General features: G+C 43.6%; 1 protein-coding gene across 2 annotated transcripts; it reads right to left on the bottom strand.

Moving 5' to 3' along the window:
• Nucleotides 1–318: 318 nt before the first annotated feature.
• LOC110503611 (A-kinase anchor protein 12) lies at nucleotides 319–9,911 on the bottom strand. Of its 2 annotated transcripts, XM_036962055.1 has the most exons (4): nucleotides 9,749–9,902; nucleotides 5,992–6,069; nucleotides 1,873–3,798; nucleotides 319–861 (listed from the first exon to the last, which is right to left on the bottom strand). In XM_036962055.1, exons 3-4 carry the CDS (start codon nucleotides 3,605–3,607, stop codon nucleotides 839–841), a joined length of 1,758 nt encoding a protein of 585 aa, XP_036817950.1. In that variant the 5' UTR covers nucleotides 3,608–3,798; nucleotides 5,992–6,069; nucleotides 9,749–9,902; the 3' UTR covers nucleotides 319–838. The 2 variants fall into 2 exon arrangements, with proteins under 2 accessions (XP_036817950.1, XP_021437707.2); XM_021582032.2 differs by lacking the exon at nucleotides 5,992–6,069 and having other exon boundaries at nucleotides 9,749–9,911.
• Between the last annotated feature and the right edge of the window lie 10,976 nt (nucleotides 9,912–20,887).

The following is a 20,887-nucleotide window of genomic DNA, read 5'->3' as shown; positions in this document are numbered from 1 at the left end:
ACATCACTTGACGCTATTCAATGTGAAATTGAAGTACTCCAGCTAATACATCATGTACAAACCTTCTATTAGGTAAAAGGATGTAGGATTAATAATGCCTTCCTAAGTGTATATATAAGCAGCCATTTATTGTACATCAACATTCTATGCATAAATAGCCTCCGCAATTAAGGTTCTTTAGTTGTGCGACTTTCATCTTTTATTGTTCTAGTTTTTGACAATTTGCTGGCGAACATGTGACATCATTGATCAACAAAACATCAATACTGCGTTACAGTGAGAAGATGTGTTTAGAAAAAAACAAACCATTTTTTGATGTAATATTTTATGGTGGTTTATTCATGTACACAACAGTCTAAAAACAACACAGAAAGAGATTAGAACACATTACTTCATTAATCCACATTGGGGGGCAATCATTTCAAATGTGTTCTCTCTCGGGTGCACTTTGAAATATCTATTGACAAAACTACAAATAAAATGGCAATTGATATAAAACTAAGTCTTTTTTTTTATTCTGGAATGAGAGATCATAGAGATTAACATTTGACAAGGATGTAACATTTTCCTTTTTTTGACAATATAAAATCTCACTAGTAGAGGACAAGCAAAACATTTACATTGATCATGGAATGGTAAGCAAGAACTGCACTGATTGATGACTGAATTATTGCTTTGGAGTATTTTTTTCATCTATATGGATTGCATCGCTCTCACCATGGTGAATTGTGGCGTAAACATGTGATTATTCCGGTTTTGGGGGGAGGGGGAGGGGGGGGGGGGATCAAAGCTCCTCGCTGAACGAATCCCATGCAGATCTAATCCTCTTTGTGTGTCGTCACACGTTTCCCGCCTTTTTTTCTGGTGAATGATAACAGAAAAGATTGAATATATTAAAATATATATTTAAATCATAACATTCAAAGAAAACGTTTAATTAGTAGCAGACAAGGTGCTGACAGATAATCTTAGGTTTTAAGTGTTAGTATTACTCAAGACTATTGGACACAAATTCACAGCATATTCTACTTACTCCATAGGGTAAATAACAATATTGTAGACATGGTCGCTGACTGAAAACTGTGAATCAAACATGTGAGGTAAAAACTACTTTCATCGATAAACTGGTACCTCAGGGAGAAAGGTGCTTAATCTTGTTCCTGGACAGCCCAAGTGACACTTAAAAAAAAAAAAAAACGTACTAATCCTTTGATTGACAAAACATTGACGTCAGTTGACCCGCTTTCCCAACAATATTGAAGAGACCTTGTTATACACAGTGACCTTTCTATTGTGTGCTGTGACATGGATACCTATGAGTAATCCTTAAGTTCAGTGGTTCTTTTGCTGACTATTTACGTGCTTCATGTTACCTACTGCAGCGTTGAGTGTCCTTAAAGGGATTTCAGCGTGTTGCATGAAAGTAGGTGAATGGATTTCAGTATCACATAACTACACTATGCTTCCACTTAAAGCTTCACCCAGCACCATAACTGGGGGGGAACCCTGCTCAATGAGTAAAAGCTCAATGACGAAATCTGGGGTAATTCCCATTATTGGCAGAATGAGAACACGTTAGACCATTGTCCAGGAAGTTCTTCTCATTCTCTAACTGTTCAGTGGCCGCTGACATAACTGTCTGTATGATGGATGCAGCCGCCTCATAGAGCATCCTCTTCCGCGCTTCCTCTTGGTCATGTGGCTCAGCATTGGTCTCCCCTGACTCAGAATGGGACCCTCCATTTTGAGAAGGTCCCTCCCCCCCGGCCTCTAACTCAAAGCTAGTCCCTAGTTCTAATTTGCCCTCTGTCATCATGTTAGCTCCATTTTGCTGGAGATCATCACCACAGTCTATTTCTGCTGCAAACTCACCGCTTTGGGCTACTGCATTTCCTGTGCCGAGGTTCAGGATCTTGGTGTCCATCGACGAGTTGGTGTTTTCTTGTTTGGCCTCGTCTGTTGGTCCGTCCTTTTTCAGGGTCGTTTCATGATTGTGTGTGGCTTCTTCTTCGGGCGTGCCATTCGAGCAACCATTCTCACAGTTGGTTTTCACTTCTGCCGCAGGCTCTGCCGGTGCTGCGGGCTCAGCTGAGTTGGCCTTCTCTGGCTCAGGACCAGACGGTGTGCTCGTTGCGGGCTCCTTTGCCTCTCCATCGGTGACTGTGTGCTCATTGGCCACCTGAGCCTCTCCTTTGTCGTTGCTCTCGCCCTGGGCAGCGTCAGCTTCTCCCTGCTGACTGTCAGACGTGCCAGCCGGGGCAGCCGCGTCCTCTGTGTCGTTCGCCTCCCCGTCTGCCGCCTGCTGACTGTCAGACGTGCCAGCTGGGGCAGCCTCGTCCTCTGTGTCTTTCGCCTCCCCATCTGCCGCCTCCTTACCCTCCTTCGGAGCTCCGTCTCCCTGGTCCACGCTGGTGCTCTTCCCCTTTCGCATGATGAAGTTTTTCAGCGAAACGGCGCGGTTAAAGTGTGTTCGCTTGGCCTTGGCCGACTTGGCCTGCTCTTTGCCTGCCTCTTCCGTCTGCTCGGCCGGTTCAGATGCTGCAGCACCTTCCTCCCCCCCGCTGGCAGCCACCGTGTCTGCTGACCGCTTGGACTTGGGGATCACGCGTTTCTTGAAGGAGGTCCAAATGTCATCTGCGTGTTGGTTCATTGATTTGTGTGGGGCGGTGGTGGCTCCCTTTTCCTCCTCTCCGTCTGTGTTTGTCTTCTCCTGTGTTTCGCCGTCTACCTGTGCCTTGGCTTCGTCTGTTTCAGGTGCAGCCGCTTCATCGTTTTCTGTGGCATTTTCCTCACCTTCCGCCTTCTCACCCGTAGCGGCTTTGCTGATGCCTACGACTGACGGGTCTCTTTTCAGTCCCTGGAATGTCCATGACCTTTTCAGTTTCCACCGTTTTTGGCCACTGGATTCTGAAGCCTTGGAGTCCAGTGTACTTGAGTCACCAGGCGTGCCCCCAGATGCACCCTCGCTACCTTCAGCCTCCTTAGACTCTTCTGTGCTCTTCTTGTGACTCTTCTGGGCCATAAGCTTCTTAAAGGAATGCCAGCGTTTAATGTGTTTGGTCGCTGCACTAGACGCAGGCTTCTCTGATCCTTCTGCTGCCGGGGCATCTTCCAGTTGGTCCACTGTGGCATTGAGGGCCCCAGGGTCCTCTAACCTGTCCAAGGATTTGGATCGGACCTTCACCTGGTTCTCCGGAGCTTTCTCAATGGCCTGGTCCTCAGCCGCTGCCTCTGTGCCATTGGCTGCCGGCTCCTCTGCTTGGTCAGAGGCCTTTTTCTGCTCTGTGTTGCCCTCTCCATTAGCCTCCACAGCCTCTGTGCTCTGCTCCTTCTTCTTCTTCCCTCCCATGACTTTTCCCAGCCCACTCTTATTCAGGAAGGAAGAGAAAATATTCTCAGAGGCCTGTTTAGCTTTGCCATCGGCCGGCTGCTCTGTGCTCTGTTTGGTCTCCCCGGCTGGATGTGCGTCTTCGGGTGGAGACGTGACAGCCTCCGTGACAGCCTCTGTGACAGTCTCTGAGATTTTGGGCTCCACCTCTGTTTTAGTCTCGGTGGTGGTGGTGCCATCTTCCTGTACAGGCGCTGAACATGCATCTGTCGCCGCCATATCCGCAAAAAGATGTCTGTGTCGTTATATCCCCACTTTTTCTTCAGTAGTTCAGGTTAGTTCCTTTAGTGCTTGAATGGACTGAGTTCATTGATCACGAGCTGACACGTATGGCAGTATTCCCATCCAACTTCCCTTTGGAGAGGAGGGCCTCTGCATCATATTCTGTAGTGAGAATGAGGGCCACGAACCTGGTGGAAATTAAATGAGAAGGGATTAAATGTATAAATCAACAACACAGACAGTCCATTACTTAGTCTTGGATACTCCAGACAGAGCTGATAGAATACACAGTGCATCTCTACAACAGCAAAGGCCTGCTCAAATGGTTTTAAAGCCAATGCATCCAAGTACAAACCAACATAATGTAACGTGACAAATGCTATGTGAGGGGCGATGACCATTTTGAAGAATGAGGAAATGACATGAATGGCCCGGAGCAGTCATAGGGGAATAAACACATGGCATAACATGCTCCAGATAATCTCATGTTGCCACAAGGGTCTGACTCCTGTCACCTAGATGCTAGAGAGCATTGCTGTTTAGAAAATAGGATTTGTGGTTTTGTTTACAATTCAGCACTATTTGAAGAGTTTATGTCTGGGCTTTAGTATCCAGGAAAAACAAGCTGACATCCTAGTAAGGTTGAACAATAACATGCAATGACAGCAGAGGCGAGTGAAAAACAGAACATCTAAAGCAAATCTCCATAAAGGACAATGACAAAGAAACAGAGCTTGGATTTCTTGTGTTTTATTTTACGAAAATCTACACGAGGCATAGCTGATTTTAACATTTATAGACATAACAAGCCACCGTGATAATGTTTATCAGGGAAATAGTTTATAATTGCATCATAACATCAGTAAAGGTTATAGGCAAAACAGAAAGTAACAACATGCCCTATTTTCTCTGGCCATGATTTTCTATAGACTTGAGTCCCCCCTCCCCCCTTTCAACCACAGACAACCCCTTTATCTCCCATCATGTGCTGTGGAGTGCTGACCTTGTTTTCCAGTCGGCAGTGGGTTATTTTGTAACGTAGCTATGTCATCCCATGGTTATACTATTTTTATAGATTAGTACAGATTTCTATAAATCATCCAGCTGAGAATTTGAACGAATCTATTTTGTCTCCAATCTAAAACACCAGAGGGGCACCTGCTGATGTAAACCACTCACATACTTAGGAATATTCGATTAATCAAACGGACCCTATAGATGCATGTGACGTAAAATGAGTAGAGTAACATACTTTGTAATACAACTGTCTTGTATTTTGAGAGGAGCACGATGCCAATAACACATTTTAATCGGATTTCCGAGTAAGGATACTACTGCGTGAAAAGGAACGAGCGTCTGTGGGGGGAGTGGAGACCACGCTTACATGTCCTGCCACAAGGACAATCGCGCGCTTTAGCCTTTTTGTCCCGTTTTCATCTGAGCACTCTTCTCCCTTTGTTACATTAAACCAGCAGTAAGCGCGAGGGGGTTTAGACGCTGCGATTGAGTTTAGCTGTGAGCTCCAATCATGCGCTGCCGAAATAGAAGATCATTCTAATGAGAGAGGGGGTGGGGTGCCGCCAGTGTGTCGTGAACAACATTAACGTGAGCAACAATAGTAGCATCGGAGGTTCCCATTCAAAATAAAAGTCCCCCATTATAAAATGAAGCAAACGGATTAAAAAAAATGTGGAATCATTCCACAGTTGGAACTAGATGTTTTTATTTTTAGGAATGTTGTTATATAAAGTAAACAAAAATGCAATTATTAATTTGCCGCCCCTTCCCCCACCCCCCCCCACCCCCCCAAAACAATTATCATATATATATATATTGAAATTGCACTGCATAGCCTACTTATAACAGTGGTGTATTTATACTTTACTTTACTATTTTACGTGTTGTCATCCATACTGCCTCCGATCTGGCGGACTCACTAAATACAAATACTGTGATTGTAAATTATGTCTGGGTGTTGGAGTAAGCCCTTGTCTGTCCGTTAAAAAAAACCATTTGGTTTCCTTAATATAAGACATTTTACTAAAGTTTGACAACTGAGTACTTTTTCCACCATTGCTACTTCAGTGGAGGCTCCTTAGAGGAGGAAGGGGAGGACCATCCTCCTCAGTAAATTTCATAAAAATTAAAATAGTGAAAAAAGTTAGGATTTTTAGATAAAACTATACTACATATATTCACGTCACCAAATAATTGATTAAAACACTATTTTACAATGAAATTCTACAGTAGAAAAGCAGCACTCTATAGGATAGTGCCATTGTGTAGCCGGAGGACAGCTAGCTTCTGTCCTCCTCCTGGTACATTGACTTCAATACAAAACCTAGGAGGCTGACGGTTCTCACCCCATTCCATAGACTTACCCAGTAATTATGACAACTTCCGGAGGACGTCCTCCAACCTATCAGAGCTGTTGCAGCATGAACTGACATGTTGTCCACCTAATCAAAGGATCAGAGAATTAATCTAGTATTGAAAGCATAAGCTACAGCTAGCTAGCACTGCAGTGCATAAAATGTGGTGTGTAGTTGACTCAAAGGGAGAGAAAGACAATAATTGAATAGTTTTGGACAAATTAAATTATTCCAAAATTAAGGAGAAGCCAGTGAGAGAGAGCAAGAGAGAGGGAGCTAGCTAGCTACATTCGGTTGTATTTACAAACTTTCACTTAGCTAGTGAATACAGCTAGCTAGTTTAACCTACTCAAAACCTGGCTCAAACAGAGAGGGATGCTATGTTAGCTAGCTGGCCATGGCTATCCAACAATGAAACTCTTCCAAGTCAAGGTAAGCTTTTGGTTTAATTAATTTATTGTCACCGGGCCCGTAACTGCTAAACTGCATAATGATTGTATACTGTACTGCATGATTGTAGCTGGTTTACAAACACGTTAGTCCTCGTAGCTATGTTGACTACATGTTAGCTAATATGGTGACCACGACGTAGACTGTGTGTAGTGGTTAGCAGTCATGATATGAAGGTTTAGCTTGGAAAGGTTTTCTCGCCTGGTCAAAGACAGCTGCAACTGTATTAAAAACAAAAAACGGAAATATCACATTTACATTAGTATTTAGACCCTTTACTCAGTACTTTGTTGAAGCACCTTTGGCAGCAATTACAGCCTTGAGTCTTCTTGGGTATGACGCTACAAGCTTGGCACACCTGTATTTGGGGAGTTTCTCCCATTCCTCTCTGCAGATCCTCTCAAGCTCTGTCAGGTTGGATGGGGAGCATTGCTGCACAGCTATTTTCAGGTATCTCCAGAGATGTTCGATCGGGTTCAAGTCTGGGCCCCTCAAGGACATTCAGACCTGTCCGAAAGCCACTCCTGCTTTGTCTTGGCTATGTGCTTAGGTTTGTTGTCCTGTTGGAAGGTGAACCTTTGCCCCAGTCTGAAGTCCTGAGTGCTCTGGAGCAGGTTTTCATCAAGGATCTCTCTGTTGGGTTCTTTGTCACCTCCCTGACCAAGGCCCTTCTCCCCCGATTGCTCAGTTTGATTGGGTGGCCCGCTCCAGGAAGAGACTTGGTAGTTCCAAGCTTCTTCCATTTAAGAATGATGGTGGCCACTGCATTATTGGGGACCTTCAATGATGCAGACATTTTTTGGTACCCTTCCTGTGTCTGTGTGTCTGTGTCTCGACAAAATCCTACAGACAACCACTTAGACCTCATGGCTTGGTTTTTGCTCTGACATGCACTGTCAACTGTGGGACCTTATATAGACAGGTGTGTGCCTTTCCAAATCATGTCCAATCAATTGAATTTACCACAGGTGGACTCCAATCAAGTTGTAGAAACATCTCAAGGATGATCAATGGAAACAGGATGCACCTGAGCTCAATTTCGAGTCTCATAGCAAAGGGTCAGAATACTTATGTAAATAAGGTATTTCTGTGTTTTTTTTATTTTTTAATACATTTTCTAAAAAAATCAAAAAACCTGATTTTGCTTTGTCATTATGGGGTGTTGTGTGCAGATTGCTGAAAATTGTTTTTTTTAAACCAATTTTAGAATAAGGCTGTAATGTAACAAACTGTGGGAAAAGTCAAGGGGTTTAAATACTTTCCGTAGGAACCGTATTCAGCGAGCAAAGTAATCATGATGTTTTGATGTCCCTTCTATGAAAGTGATATGTGTTTGCGTGTGATCAAGGGTGTATTCATTCTGCCGATTCTGTTGAAAAACGCTTCTTCAACAGAAGCAAATGGAAGGAAACCGGGACATAGCTAAATTTGTCCAACAGAAACTCATTTGCAACTGTTGGACTATTGATTACACCCTAGATCCGCTAGCTAGATGTGCACCTACATTGTAAACTTTCATTCATAGACTAGGTTGTAGCAACCTCATGATGGGTACAGGGAAAAGTTGGGTATCATGTAGTAGGATAAACCTATCAATGTTACATTGAGCTGGGTGAATGGAATATGAATGACAGTCATCCAATATGCTGTAATTTAAATAAGGACATGCTACAAAAAAAGCATCCTCCCTCATCTTAAATGGCATCGACCGCCAAATACACTGTACTGTACAACATATTGATTGTGCATCCATGAAACGGGGTATCTGCCTACTCAGTGACACCCGCCGAACATAACTCTGTAGAGTTTACATACATATTAGCATCTTAGCTCTTATTGCGGGACTTTGACTGTGGAAAATCACCTACTATTTAAAAAAAAAAAACATTATTTAACTAGTTTATTATGAGTATTGAATATTCATAATGCACCCTACAGCCTAACCTATGGATTGTGTACCCATGAAATGGGGTATCAGCCTACTCAGTGACACCCATGTAGAGTACACACAAATATTAGCTCGTATTGCGCATAACAAACTAACTTGGGAGATGACTTTCCAAGTCTACTTCCCACGGCTGTGTATGTAGTCGAACTTGAATACGTTTCAATTGGGGGACTTTTATTTTGAAGGCGAACCACCGATTCCACTACTGTTGCTCACGCTAATGTTGTCCACGGACCACTGGTGAAAAAGCCAATGCAAATGCTCGAGACAGCAGGTGCCCGTCCTTTTCAAACGCTCATTTGCATTGCTAACGTGATTCACAAATCCCCCCCCCCCCCCCCCCCCCCCCCCCATTTTGTGTAGGCTAGCCTAAAAATAAACGTCTATCGAAATGTTTTTACTGATAGTTTCCTCTCGAAATGTTTGAGCTATATAGTCTATGTAAGGGAATTCAACATGTTAATTAAACCACAACTACAGAAATTATTTCCAAGTTGCTGCCAAGACGCATTCCGAACAATAGATGGGCTTGCCTATTGAGAAAGCTGGGCCGCGTTATAACGCGTAAATGCATCATCATAGACAAAAGTCATGTTGGGGGGAAAATGATTTATAGCCATCTTTTCGATGAATGAAGCGATATTACATTCAGGGAATTCTTGAAGCAACACAGACGTGATTAATATAATATGAAATCCTCAGAGGAAAACAACTCAAGCGCCAAATTCCCAGCAAATGCAGCGCTTGTCTGTTGTGGTGAAACTGATAGACTAGACTACACATTCTCGAAACCTCCATCCCAAGCGCCAGTTTTTCCCTCTCCTGAGAGATTACATTTGTATGTTGGAATTGAGGTCCTACTTAGCCCCGTTTAAATTCACACTTGAATGCGTTTAATTATAATGTGTGAGGGGGCAGTCTGTCTTATAATGTGTGAGGGGGCAGTCTAGCGAATGGCGTGGAAGTTGATTGAATGAGGAGCCTCAGGGACTCAGGCACCAAATTACATTGTTTTTGAGCGCACAATTGTCTCCCCAAACAAATGGTTATCGAAACAAAGCAATGCCAGAAAAAAAAACATTTAATTTATGTAGGCTATTTTATGTACCCAGAGTTGATATGCGTAGAGCGAGCATGCATCAGCCATCAACAGCCTGTTCGCAGTCCCTTAACGTTGAGATCCTCCAACAAAAACCAAGATGAGCTCCCCATCCAAGAGTTTAATCAACAATAGCCATATTGTATGACTATAAAGGTTAATTAAACGGTAAATGGAAATCACAGGAGTTAATCATTATATGCATGTAATACCGCGTTTAACAAACACTATAATAGACTACAAGAAAAAAACGAATAATATATACAAACCTTGTTTCGTGTGTCTAAATCCGTTTCTGTGTGCGGGAGAAAGGTAATAATCTGCTCCAGACGGTAAAAGACACTGAAACTAAATCCCCGCTTGCATCCTCATGCCTTGAAGCAGCCAACCCAGTGTTGAGAATTGCGCGGGGACGTGAGGGTCGCGTTGGTATTAACAGACGCGCAGCTGCGGCTCCGCAAATGCACACCATCTATCTCACCCCGTTGCCCTTAGCAACCATGGATATCACCCCACCCCCACTGCTAAGAGGGTTAGAGTACAGTTCGGGAAATTGTTTCCCGCAGTAATTTGCCCAGTCAGAGCTCAGAGCCACTTGCATTTGATTTGGTAAATCTGTGCGATTTAAAGCCCATTGTTTTGAATCTTTGTCTTGAACTCATGTGACTTGGCAACAATGACCTTTCAAGCACATGAAGAAGAATTGACACCAGGACTGTCCACCAATTGACTGTCCATTGAAATGCCAATGCATTTCATCTAACACAATGTCCGCCACCAATTAAATACACAGAGGAAAATCTCTTTTTATTACAGCATCTTTTTTTCTCTTCTGGAAACCATCTCTTGATTCCACACTATGTGACAGCCTTCATCTCACCAAGCAGCGTTATTCAGTGAGTCGGCCATATTGGGGAGCCGCCGAGTGGCCATGTGCTTGCCATACAGTGAGACTGCAAAACAGAAGACAAATGAAGGTGTATGGAGAGAAATAGCCTATCACAAATATTCCATCAGTGGGCCTGGGGCGCCAGAGCAGAGGGAGGATGCAGCGGAACATTATGTTGTGTGCTCAGGCAGTCTGTATTTGTATGTATTATGGATCCCCATCAGCTACTCTTCCTGGGGTCCGGCGAAATTAAGGCAGTTATACAATTTAAAAAAACATTACAATACATCCATTACAGAATTCACAACACACTAAGTGTGTGCCCTCAGGCCCATACTCCACTACGACATGTCTACAATGCAAAATCCATATGTACGTGTGTGTATAGTGTGTATGTTATCATGTGTGTGTATACATGTGTCTGTGCCTATGTTTTTGTTACTTCACAGTCCCCGCTGTTCCATAAGGTGTATTTTTACCTGCTTTTTTGAATCTGATTCTACTGCTTGCATCAGTTACCTGATGTGGAATAGAGTTCCATGCAGTCATGGCTCTGTGTAGTACTTTGCGCCTCCCGTAGTCTGTTCTGGACTTGGGGACTGTGAAGAGACCTCTGGTGGCATGTCTTGTGGGGTATGCATGGGTGTCCGAGCTGTGTGCTAGTATTTTAAACAGACCTTTCAGCTTATCAACACCTCTTACAAGAACAAGTAGTGAGGAAGTCAGTCTCTCTTCCACTTTGAGCCAGGAGAGATTGACATGCATGTCATTAATGTTAGCTCTCCATGTACTTTTAAGGGCCAGCCGTGCTACCCTGTTCTGAGCCAACTGCAAAGTCCCTCTTTGTGGCACCTGACCACACGACTGAACAGTGGACCAGTTGCGACAAAACCAGGGCCTGTAGGACCTGCCTCGTTGATAGTGTTAAGAAGGCAGAGCAGCGCTTTATTATGGACAAACTTCTCCCCATCTTAGCTACTGTTGTATCAATATGTTTTGACCATGACAGTTTACAATCCAGAATTACTCCAAGCAGTTTAGTCACATCAACTTGCTAAATTTCCACATTACGAGATGTAGTTGAGGTTTAGGGTTTAGTGAATGATTTGTCCCAAATACAATGCTTTTCATTTAGGAAATATTTAGGACTAACTTATTCCTTGCTACCCATTCCGAAACAAACTGCAGCTCTTGGTTAAGTGTTGCAGTCATTTCAGTCGCTGACATGTATAGTGTTGAGTCATCCGCATACATATGTAACGGAAGTGAAATAGCTAGCTAGTTAGCGGTGGAGCGCGCTAAATAGCGTTTCAACCGGTGGCGTCACTTGCTCTGAGACCTTGAAGTAGTGGTTCCCCTTGCTCTGCAAGTGCCGTGGCTTTTGTGGAGCGATGGGTAACGATGCTTCGTGAGTGACTGTTGTTGATGTGTGCAGAGGGTCCCTGGTTCGCGCCCAGGTATGGGCGAGGGGACGGTCTAAAGTTATACTGTTACATTGATGCTGTTGACCCGGATCACTGGTTGCTGCGGAAAAGGAGGTCAAAAGGGGTGAGTGTAACGGATGTGAAATGGCTAGCTAGTTAGCGGTGGTGCGCGCTAAATAGCGTTTCAATTGGTGACGTCACTGCTCTGAGACCTTGAAGTAGTGGTTCCCCTTGCTCTGCAAGGGCCGCGGCTTATGTGGAGCGATGGGCAACAATGCTTCGTGGGTGACTGTTGTTGATGTGTGCAGAGGGTCCCTGGTTCGCGTGAGGGGACGGTTTAAAGTTATACTGTTACACATAGGCACACTGGCCTTATTCAAAGCCAGTGACATGTCGTTCGTAAAGATTGCTTTTAACAAAGGGCCTAAACAGCTACCCTGGGGAATTCCTGCTTCTATCTGGATTATGTTTGAGAGGCTTCCATTAAAGAACACCCTCTGTGTTCTGTTAGACAAGTAACTCTATATCCACGTTATAGCAGAGGGTGTAAAGCCATAACACATATGTTTTTCCAGCAGCAGACTATGATCGATAATGTCAAAAGCTGCACTGAATTCTAACAAAACAGGCCCCACAATCATATCATCAATTTCTCTCAGCCAATCATTGGTCATTTGTGTAAGTGCCGTGCTTGTTGAGTATCCTTCCCTACATGCGTGCTGAAAGTCTGTTGTCAATTTGTTTACTGTGAAATAGCATTGTATCTGGTCAAACACAATTTTTTCCAGAAGTTTACTAAGGGTTGGTAACAGGCTGATTGGTCGGCTATTTGAGCCAGTAAAGGGGGCTTTACTATTCTTGGGAAGCGGAATGACTTTAGCTTCCCTCCATGCATGAGGGAACACACTTTCCAGTAGGCTTAAATTGAAGATGTGGCAAATAGGAGTGGCAATATCATCCAATATTATCCTCGGTAATTTTCCATCCAGATTGTCAGACCACGGTGGCTTGTCATTGTTGATAGACAACAATCATTTTTTCACCTCTTCCACACAGACTTCACGGAATTCAAAAGTACAATTCTTGTCTTTCATAATTTGGTCAGATATACTTGGATGTGTAGTGTCAGCGTTTGTTGCTGGCATGTTATCTTGCCAATGAAAAGTAATTAAAGTAGTTGGCAATATCAGTGGGTTTTGTGATAAATGAACCATCTGATTCAAAGAATGATGGAGCCGAGTTGGCTTTTTTCCCAAAAATTTCATTTAAGGTGCTCCAAACCTTTTTTCCTATCATTCTTTATATCGTTTATCTTTGTTTCATAGTATAGTACATTTTTTAAAAAATTTATCTTAGTCACATGATTTCTTAATTTGCAGTATGTTTGCCAATCAGTTGGGCTGCCAGACTTAATTGTCATACCTTTTGCCTCATCCCTCTCAACCATACCATTTTTCAATTCCTCATCAATCCAAGGGGATTTAACTGTTTTTACAGTCATTTTCTTAATGGTTGTGTACTTATTAGTAAATGGAATAAGCAATTTCATAAATATGTCAAGTGCAGTGTCTGGTTGCTCCTCATTACACACCACAGACCAACAAATATTCTTTACATCATCAACATATGGATGCCAACATCATATTTGTCTGTGCCTCTCAGTTTTAATATTGGACTAAATGTGTCCCCTGGATAGAGTAAATTGTGTGCTGCACTGGAAAAGCATTGCTGTGTGATTAATATTTCATAAGACAGTGCATCTGCTAGGACTTGGTCTCTTTCGCTCCCTGAGCCTTAATTTCCTTGTGGAGGATGCCAGCGTGTCTGTCTGAGCAGGTTAGGCTACACCGCTGGCTTTGAGTCAGCTAGGCATCCGTTTTATGATTAAGGGCACAGGAGGCCACAGTGCAGCTGTGTCATGCATGAATCCATGGGAAATCATCTCCTTATATGGAGGGGGAGGGTGTTGCATGGTGCATCAATGGGTTTAAGAAAGGTGCATACATTAACTGAAGCAGGAATTCAGAATGTCACCAAAGTTCTCAATAAATCATTTGGTGGGCTTAGCTTGGGAGGGTGGATGGATGGCTTCTCTGTTACACTCGGTGGAGTTTCTACACTCTAGTCTACCCAAACCATCGATGCTTCCACAACAACCACAACAACACAGTGGGCTCTCCCCAGTAACCCGAAGTTAGCTGTTCTTTTGGGCGTGGCCAATTAGCCCCAGAGTGGGGTGTTTGTCTTTTGTGTGGGATCACCAGCTAGAACGGCTGGCTTTGCCATGCCTCTGACCAGTTTAGGCAGGCTGGAGCCAACGTGCCTGAAATATTTCATCATTCCTTCCCCTCCACCACTGGCTGATCCAATCAGAGAATACATTATTTTCACCTGCTATCTGAGTGAGTGAAACCCAATGTCATTTGGATGTCACAGACAGGTAGAGGGAAAGCTGTCTGTGCCTGGAGAGGCTTTCGCCGCCTCTGATGAAGTGTGTGTAGGGTAATCATATATTTGCCATTCAAGGGCTTGATCATAAATAATACCCATTCAGATACACCATTACATTTCAGTCATTTAGCAGACACTCTTATCCAGAATGACTTAAAAGGAGCAATTAGGGTTAAGTGCCTTGCTCAAGGGCAACCGGCAGATTTTTCATCTAGTCGGCTCAGGGATTCGAACCATTGACCTTTCGGTTACCGGGCCACCGCTATTAACCGCTAGGCTACCTGCCACCATCACAGACAGTATGAATTAACTGCCAACCTACAAGGGATGGGAGCTTTGAACAGTGTCATATTAATGGCTTTAGTTTTTGGCATTCTGCATTGGATGTCTCTCAGCTCTCAGACCCAGACATCCCACAGCCAGCAGAGTCCCTCTACAGGGACTGAAACATAAAATCTAATGTACCCCAAGCAGTGGAGGGATTTCAGTGTCAACACATTTAAGTGAAGCTGCGAGGGCGTTGTGAATGGCATAGGCAGAGCTCACAAGGTGTTTGTCTCTGCCTCCCTAACGCCTGGCAACAGCGTGTGCGTGGTTGTATTTGAGCGTACACGCCTGCTGTGCGCGTCAGGAAGCAATTGTGTGTGTGGGGGTGTTGGGTGCCTCAGCTCTGGCAGGCTCAGCTGAAGGCCGTGTCTGGCTCACGACACTACCTGTCAACTCCAGTTCCCGCTTTCTTGTCCAGGGCGACAAGGTCTTATTTTAAGAAGCCGGTTCCTGCAGCCTGATGACCAGCACGTGCTCTGACACGCAGCCGTAAACACAGGCGCTGGCAACCAATCGAATTGCATCTGCAGCCACTCCATTTACTGCACATAGATTTACAATAGGCCGACACCACTGTCTATAAATGTGTGGGGTTACAGAAGGATTAAGCCTTCCATTTAATCAATGTGGACTGCAGAAACAATGACGAAGAATAGGAAGACCATGGAGGAGGAGTCAGGGTTAAAGAGAGGGGGGGGGGGGTACTTTTCAATGCCTGTGCTTTGATACATGCCTCAAATCAAATTTTATTTGTCACATACACATGGTTAGCAGATGTTAATGCGAGTGTAGCGAAATGCTTGTGCTTCTAGTTCCGACAATGCAGTAATAACCAACGAGTAATCTAACCTAACAATTCACAACAACTACCTTATGCACACAAGTGTAAAGGGATGAAGAATATGTACATAAAGATATATGAATGAGTGATGGTACAGAACGGCATAGGCAAGATGCAGTAGATGGTATCGAGTACAGTATATACATATGAGATGAGTAATGTAGGGTATGTAAACATATAAAAGTGGCATTGTTTAAAGTGGCTAGTGATACATGTATTACATAAAGATGGCAAGATGCAGTAGATGGTATAGAGTACAGTATATACATATGAGAAGGGTAATGTAGGCAATGTAAACATTATATTAAGTGGCCTCAGCCAGCCCCCAAATATTTCTCAATACGAATTAAAACAGAGTGGAGGCTATAGGGAGGGGGACGTCATCTGGGCTTATAGTCATTGTCAACTGAGGTAGCCTGTGCACTGGAATTAAAGAGTGCTCGAAAATCTTATCTGACTCAGGAGAGAGCAAGGCACCGCGACGATATATCTGTGTATTTTAATCTGGCTGATTTGAGACATCCATTAGCATTTAGACTGAAAATGTTGGGGTTTTGATGTGCGCAGTCTCACTCTCTTTTTCTGGGTCCATTTAGGTAATGTCACTTTCCACGGGACATTAATCTGTGTAATTAGGTTTGAGCCACACTCTCCTCTGAAGCAGATCGTGACTGGCTAGAGTACCTTGCTTTTTTTTTGTTGCACTTTCTGCCCTGGAGGAAAACAGGTGTAATGCATTATTTTCTCCTGTCTACTTTCTTTCTTATCGTCTGAATTCAGTGCTCATCGAGAGCAGGGAGGAAGCAATGGAGTACATGAACGTTTGACAATGGTGACTCGCTGATGTACTGTGATTCACTGCTGAGGCAAATATGGAACACGCCTCTGGTTAGCTATGAAAATGAGGGAGGTTGTTTGCTTGCTGTGTGTTGTCAGACCATCCCAAACAACCTTCCTATAACCAAACAAACCAACGATTGGGTAAACCATAGACTGTCATCCCATACCTAAACCAACTGCCAGTTCAAAGTTCATCCGCCCCAAAGTGAATGCCATGACTGTGTCTTCACATGTCCATCCATCCATCCCCACCTGTAGGTGATTTATGGGCACTTTCCCCAAATCTGTTTTCACAATGCGTTCAGATACTTCCACACACAGCACAGGACGTTGACCTTTCTAGATATGCTGATTAGTTCATGTGTTGCTCACGGCAGAGTCCACGTCGACGCCAACGCCTCTGCTCATGCGTGGGAGACCTATGAGTTGCAGCTGTCGTAGCCACCCAATAGTGCAACACTCCTGTCCTGAAGTGATGCTTTACCAGGGATTTCTCTATAATCTGGTTATGTGTGCCCAACCTGTCAATCTCAATCACGTTTGTTGCTGTGCCAGCCTCCCGCTGGGCCAATGGTGATCCATTCTGTCGATTAGCTGTATGCTATCTCATTATCATCTCCCCCCCCACCAGTGCTATGCAGAGGGCATAGATAGGATAGGGACCGGCCATGGGTTTCTCCATTTTGACACAGGGGAGGGGACCTGTCACAGAATATCTATGGAACAACAGAGCTACACAACTGTGAAACACACCATTTTGTTTGTCAGTCCCTCTGCCAACCCTAGTGGATGTGAAAAACCTCTTTCCACAGATGGGGAAAATGTCAACCCTGCGCTCGAAATCTCAGGAGGTAAACAAGTGCATATTCCTCCAACGCTGGGCATTTTCATTAGCTTAGCTGTAACCCACTTGGTGTAGTACAGAAAGCAGGCTTAAGGAGTTACTCTCACTAAGTATCACAACGACTAGCCAAGTGAGCCAGCATGACAACACTCACTCACTACCTTCCATATCAGGTCACAGTCCTGATATATAGGGAGATTTTCTGGATTCATACTATAAAAAATGTACACGTAGATGTATAAATATTTTCTATGATGAATACACAAATGTTCAATATGTAATATTAGAAAGTTAATATGCTACTTTTATTCAAATTCAAGGCAAAGTACTCAAGGCAAAGGATGCAGTAAAGTAAAGGATTACAATCAGAAAGCCCAAAGGCTTCTGTGGTTTGGTTTGTAATTCAATTAACTTGTTTTTCTTATTTACAGCGCTAACAAGGCCTCCTTGTTAGTGCTTTGTTGGCTACCTAGTTCAAGAGGGCAGTAAGAGATCATCTTCACAATAACTTACACATTTTTTTTTGCTTCTCTTAAAGTTGAGGTAGGATTTACCTTCTGATAAAAACACTCTCAAAGTATTTGGTGATGGCGTGTGTGATTTCTAGTGGGGAAACTTCAGGCAAGGCCCCTATTGAGCGCTGAGATATGTGGTACGGTCGGTATCAATGCACTCGCTCCTTCTGCAAAGACTATTGCTCCTTCTGGAGTCCAAACCTCGATAGCCAGCCTGATCATAGCAGTCCTCCTGAACTCAGTTAGCGATGGTAACTAATGTGAGTCAGGCTAGTTTTATACATTGTTTTGGCTCCGAGCCTGTGAAATGAACTGCGGATGCTTTAGCAGGAATATAGCAAAACAAATCACTTTGCTTCAGAGAAACATATCCACACCGAAACACAAAAACAGGCCCTTTCATCTCAGGTTTGGCTAGATTGGTCTAAAAACATTGGCCAGTACTGTACAGTTAGAGAAGGATTCTGGCTTAAATCCAGAATACAGGGGAATGGAGCAGACATATTTCACACTGGTTCTTACAGTATGCACACTTGCTGTGCAAGAGGTACATCAGCGTGTCAGTGCCTCAGCTGGAAAGGTCTGTTTACTCAGAATGTCTCGGGGGACAAGTCTCATTTACTCAGCTGCCTGAGCAGACACCCGTTTCTCCCCTGGGCCCGCAATGCTTGTCCTTCAAAGGAAAATGGCAGCATTTATTTGTTCTGTTTGAAAAAAATATATTTTTATTTTTTAAAAACAGTCATTTGGCTGGTGGCACCAGATACCCAGCAGTATATCACTGTCCAGAGTCTAATCTAGTGCTCCATGCCCTTCAGTCTCTACGCAGGTCCTAAAATGTATTAGCAGTTGTGCCAAACGCACACAAACAGGCAATTCGCGCTCTATAAATCGACTCCCCCTCTGCGAGTCATTGGAAAAACAGGACAAACAACAGATTAAATACACTGCAATGCGCCTTATTAGCATGGGTGAACTGAGTGGCCCTGTTAGTCAAGACCTATCAGACTATGGTCTCCTCTTTAGCCATATACAACCCTGAATCTCTGGCCCTATGCATCAGGATCCACTTCCACTGGCAAGCCATGGTGTTGAAAGGCCATCCCCAAATTCTTCCAACATTAACTTATTTGCGTACCAATTGAATTTGAAACATTCTTGGGTGCGTTTTTTGTTGTTGTTGCATGCGCCAGTACAAAAAACCCTTTCAGTTAACCCACTAGCCCAGATTCTTGCAAGCCATCGCGAAATCAGAATCACATGACATACCATTCCACACACATTCCACACACAAGGAGAAGATCTATACCCCTCTGTTCTCACACTGTTCCTTTATTTCATGATGCATGTACAGGTCTGGAACTACACATAAATAAAAACAAACAGACATCCTCTCTTCTGTATAAAGCAGAAGATTAAAAATCCTCCATTAATGCAAAAAGCTGAGGCATCTGACTTCTTACATTTCGACAACATTTCCACGCTGATCCACACTGGACGGACAAGAATCAAAAGTCTGTGCAATCCCCACAAACACACACACCCAAGCATAAGGCAGACATATTTCAACATTTCCAGATGAGGTGCATGTACCTCATAATATTATGGAGTAGAAATTTATTTTACGTTTCTTTTTTTTTCTCCACTTGTCAGACTTTGATATTACATTTGTGACGTTGTATAGATGAGACCCAGGATTGCATCCACTGTGTCAAAATAGAAGCACGGACCATAAACCATTACATAACACATACATTATGTTTAGAGGCTTACACTGTCTTCACTGGCCTCAGATGCATTGGCTTTTGGCTGATTGTTTCCCAGCTGGACCCCTTTGGCATCGCAACAGATGTCAAATACATTTATTGAGTATATACTAACAACCCTCACACATGCAAACAAGATCACACACATGCAGCAGTACAAAATGACTGCTAATTTATCCTACTGTAAGTGCATTAGCCAGGTCACCTATCCCATTGACCTACAAATTACTTACACATGGGGTATTTCCGCACGTCTCCCTAGTAAATCCGAACTCGGGCATTCAGTATCATTCATTTGCAGAAATCCCATGAGAAATCGAGAGCTTGGGACTATAACGATCTATTTGTTAAAATATAATTCTGAGATAATTGGCTTTAAAAGTTCCGAACCTGCATTGGTTTGAATGGCGTTAGCAATGTTATCTTGCACTCTTTTGAACTTAACATACATTGGGGTATTTAAAGTACTGTATAGGTAGAGAACATTGAACAGAACAAGGCCATGTCAATAACTCAATTTTGACAAAAATGCAGATAGAACCGGATAAATCGAAAGCTCTCTTTAGGTTTGACATAATAAATATTGATATGCAGATAAATGTGTACTTTGTCTCATCAAATGCCCAAAGAGAAATGCTCAAAGCATTTGCCGTTATTAAGTCTTCCATATAGATTCTAAATCACCCACATAAATAAGTTACAAAACCATCATGACAGACCAATCAACAAAAGTGCTACTCTGGCATAGTAAGACACATTATGAATGCCATTAGAGATCGTTACAAATCAGGCCCATTAAGTCATGGGCCACTTCTGCCAGCAGGTTGGTGGAGGGATTCAGATAAATACCAAGCCCACATTTTGATTGGGCCAAACAGTTCTTAATTTCTCGTTTTTCTCATACGGCCTCCTTGTTAATGCATTACGCAAGGCTCTGAAATGCAAAGGCATTCTGGGACTGTCCGACCCCTGAATCAGGTGTGTTCCAGGCTCACCAGGGGTGTGTTGTGCCCCCTCTGTGACACTTTTGTCCCTCGGGTTGGCGGGGGCCCGTTGACGTAGCTCAGGGCCAGTTGGAAGGAGAGAGCCAGGGAGTTGGAGCGGTGGCACTCTGGGTCCATGAGGAGTGTTATAGGCAAGACCAGCAGGGCTAGGAACACAGCCAGCAGGACGACCAGGAACACTGGGCTCCTCAGAGTCTTTAGTACCCACACGGCCCCCAGGGGCCAAAAGCGGAACTGTGTTTGTCTGTTAGGGCACTCATCTGGCCTACAGGAGAAGCGTGGATAGAAGGAGCGTGATTATAATTCTAAGTCTCAGCATCGTTTAAGTCCGGAGTTGTTATTGACCTTGGGGACTGGGAGTGTGTGCTGTTTTTAACGTCAATAAATCACATGGAGGAGTGAGATTTGCTATCACTGTCTAATTGGTATTGATTGGAATATCAAATGTGAAATGTCACGACAGGTATTTGCAGTGTTGTCATTATGTAAGTTATTACATATAGATAC

This window comes from Oncorhynchus mykiss, chromosome 24 (assembly GCF_013265735.2).
Source record: "Oncorhynchus mykiss isolate Arlee chromosome 24, USDA_OmykA_1.1, whole genome shotgun sequence".
NCBI classification, from domain to species: domain Eukaryota; kingdom Metazoa; phylum Chordata; class Actinopteri; order Salmoniformes; family Salmonidae; genus Oncorhynchus; species Oncorhynchus mykiss.
The sequence above is the reverse complement of the archived record's forward strand: the minus strand, read 5'-3'. Positions and strand labels throughout refer to the sequence as shown.

What these genes read in the sequence shown, in the direction of transcription:
- LOC110503611 (XM_021582032.2), bottom strand. Translation starts at nt 3,607, where the DNA reads ATGGCGGCGACAGATGCATGTTCAGCGCCTGTACAGGAAGATGGCACC. An exon ending in AAATGCAGTAGCCCAAAGCG is followed by an intron (nt 862 to 1,872) that starts GTGAGTTTGCAG and finishes ATCATTCACCAG; the next exon opens with AAAAAAAGGCGGGAAACGTG.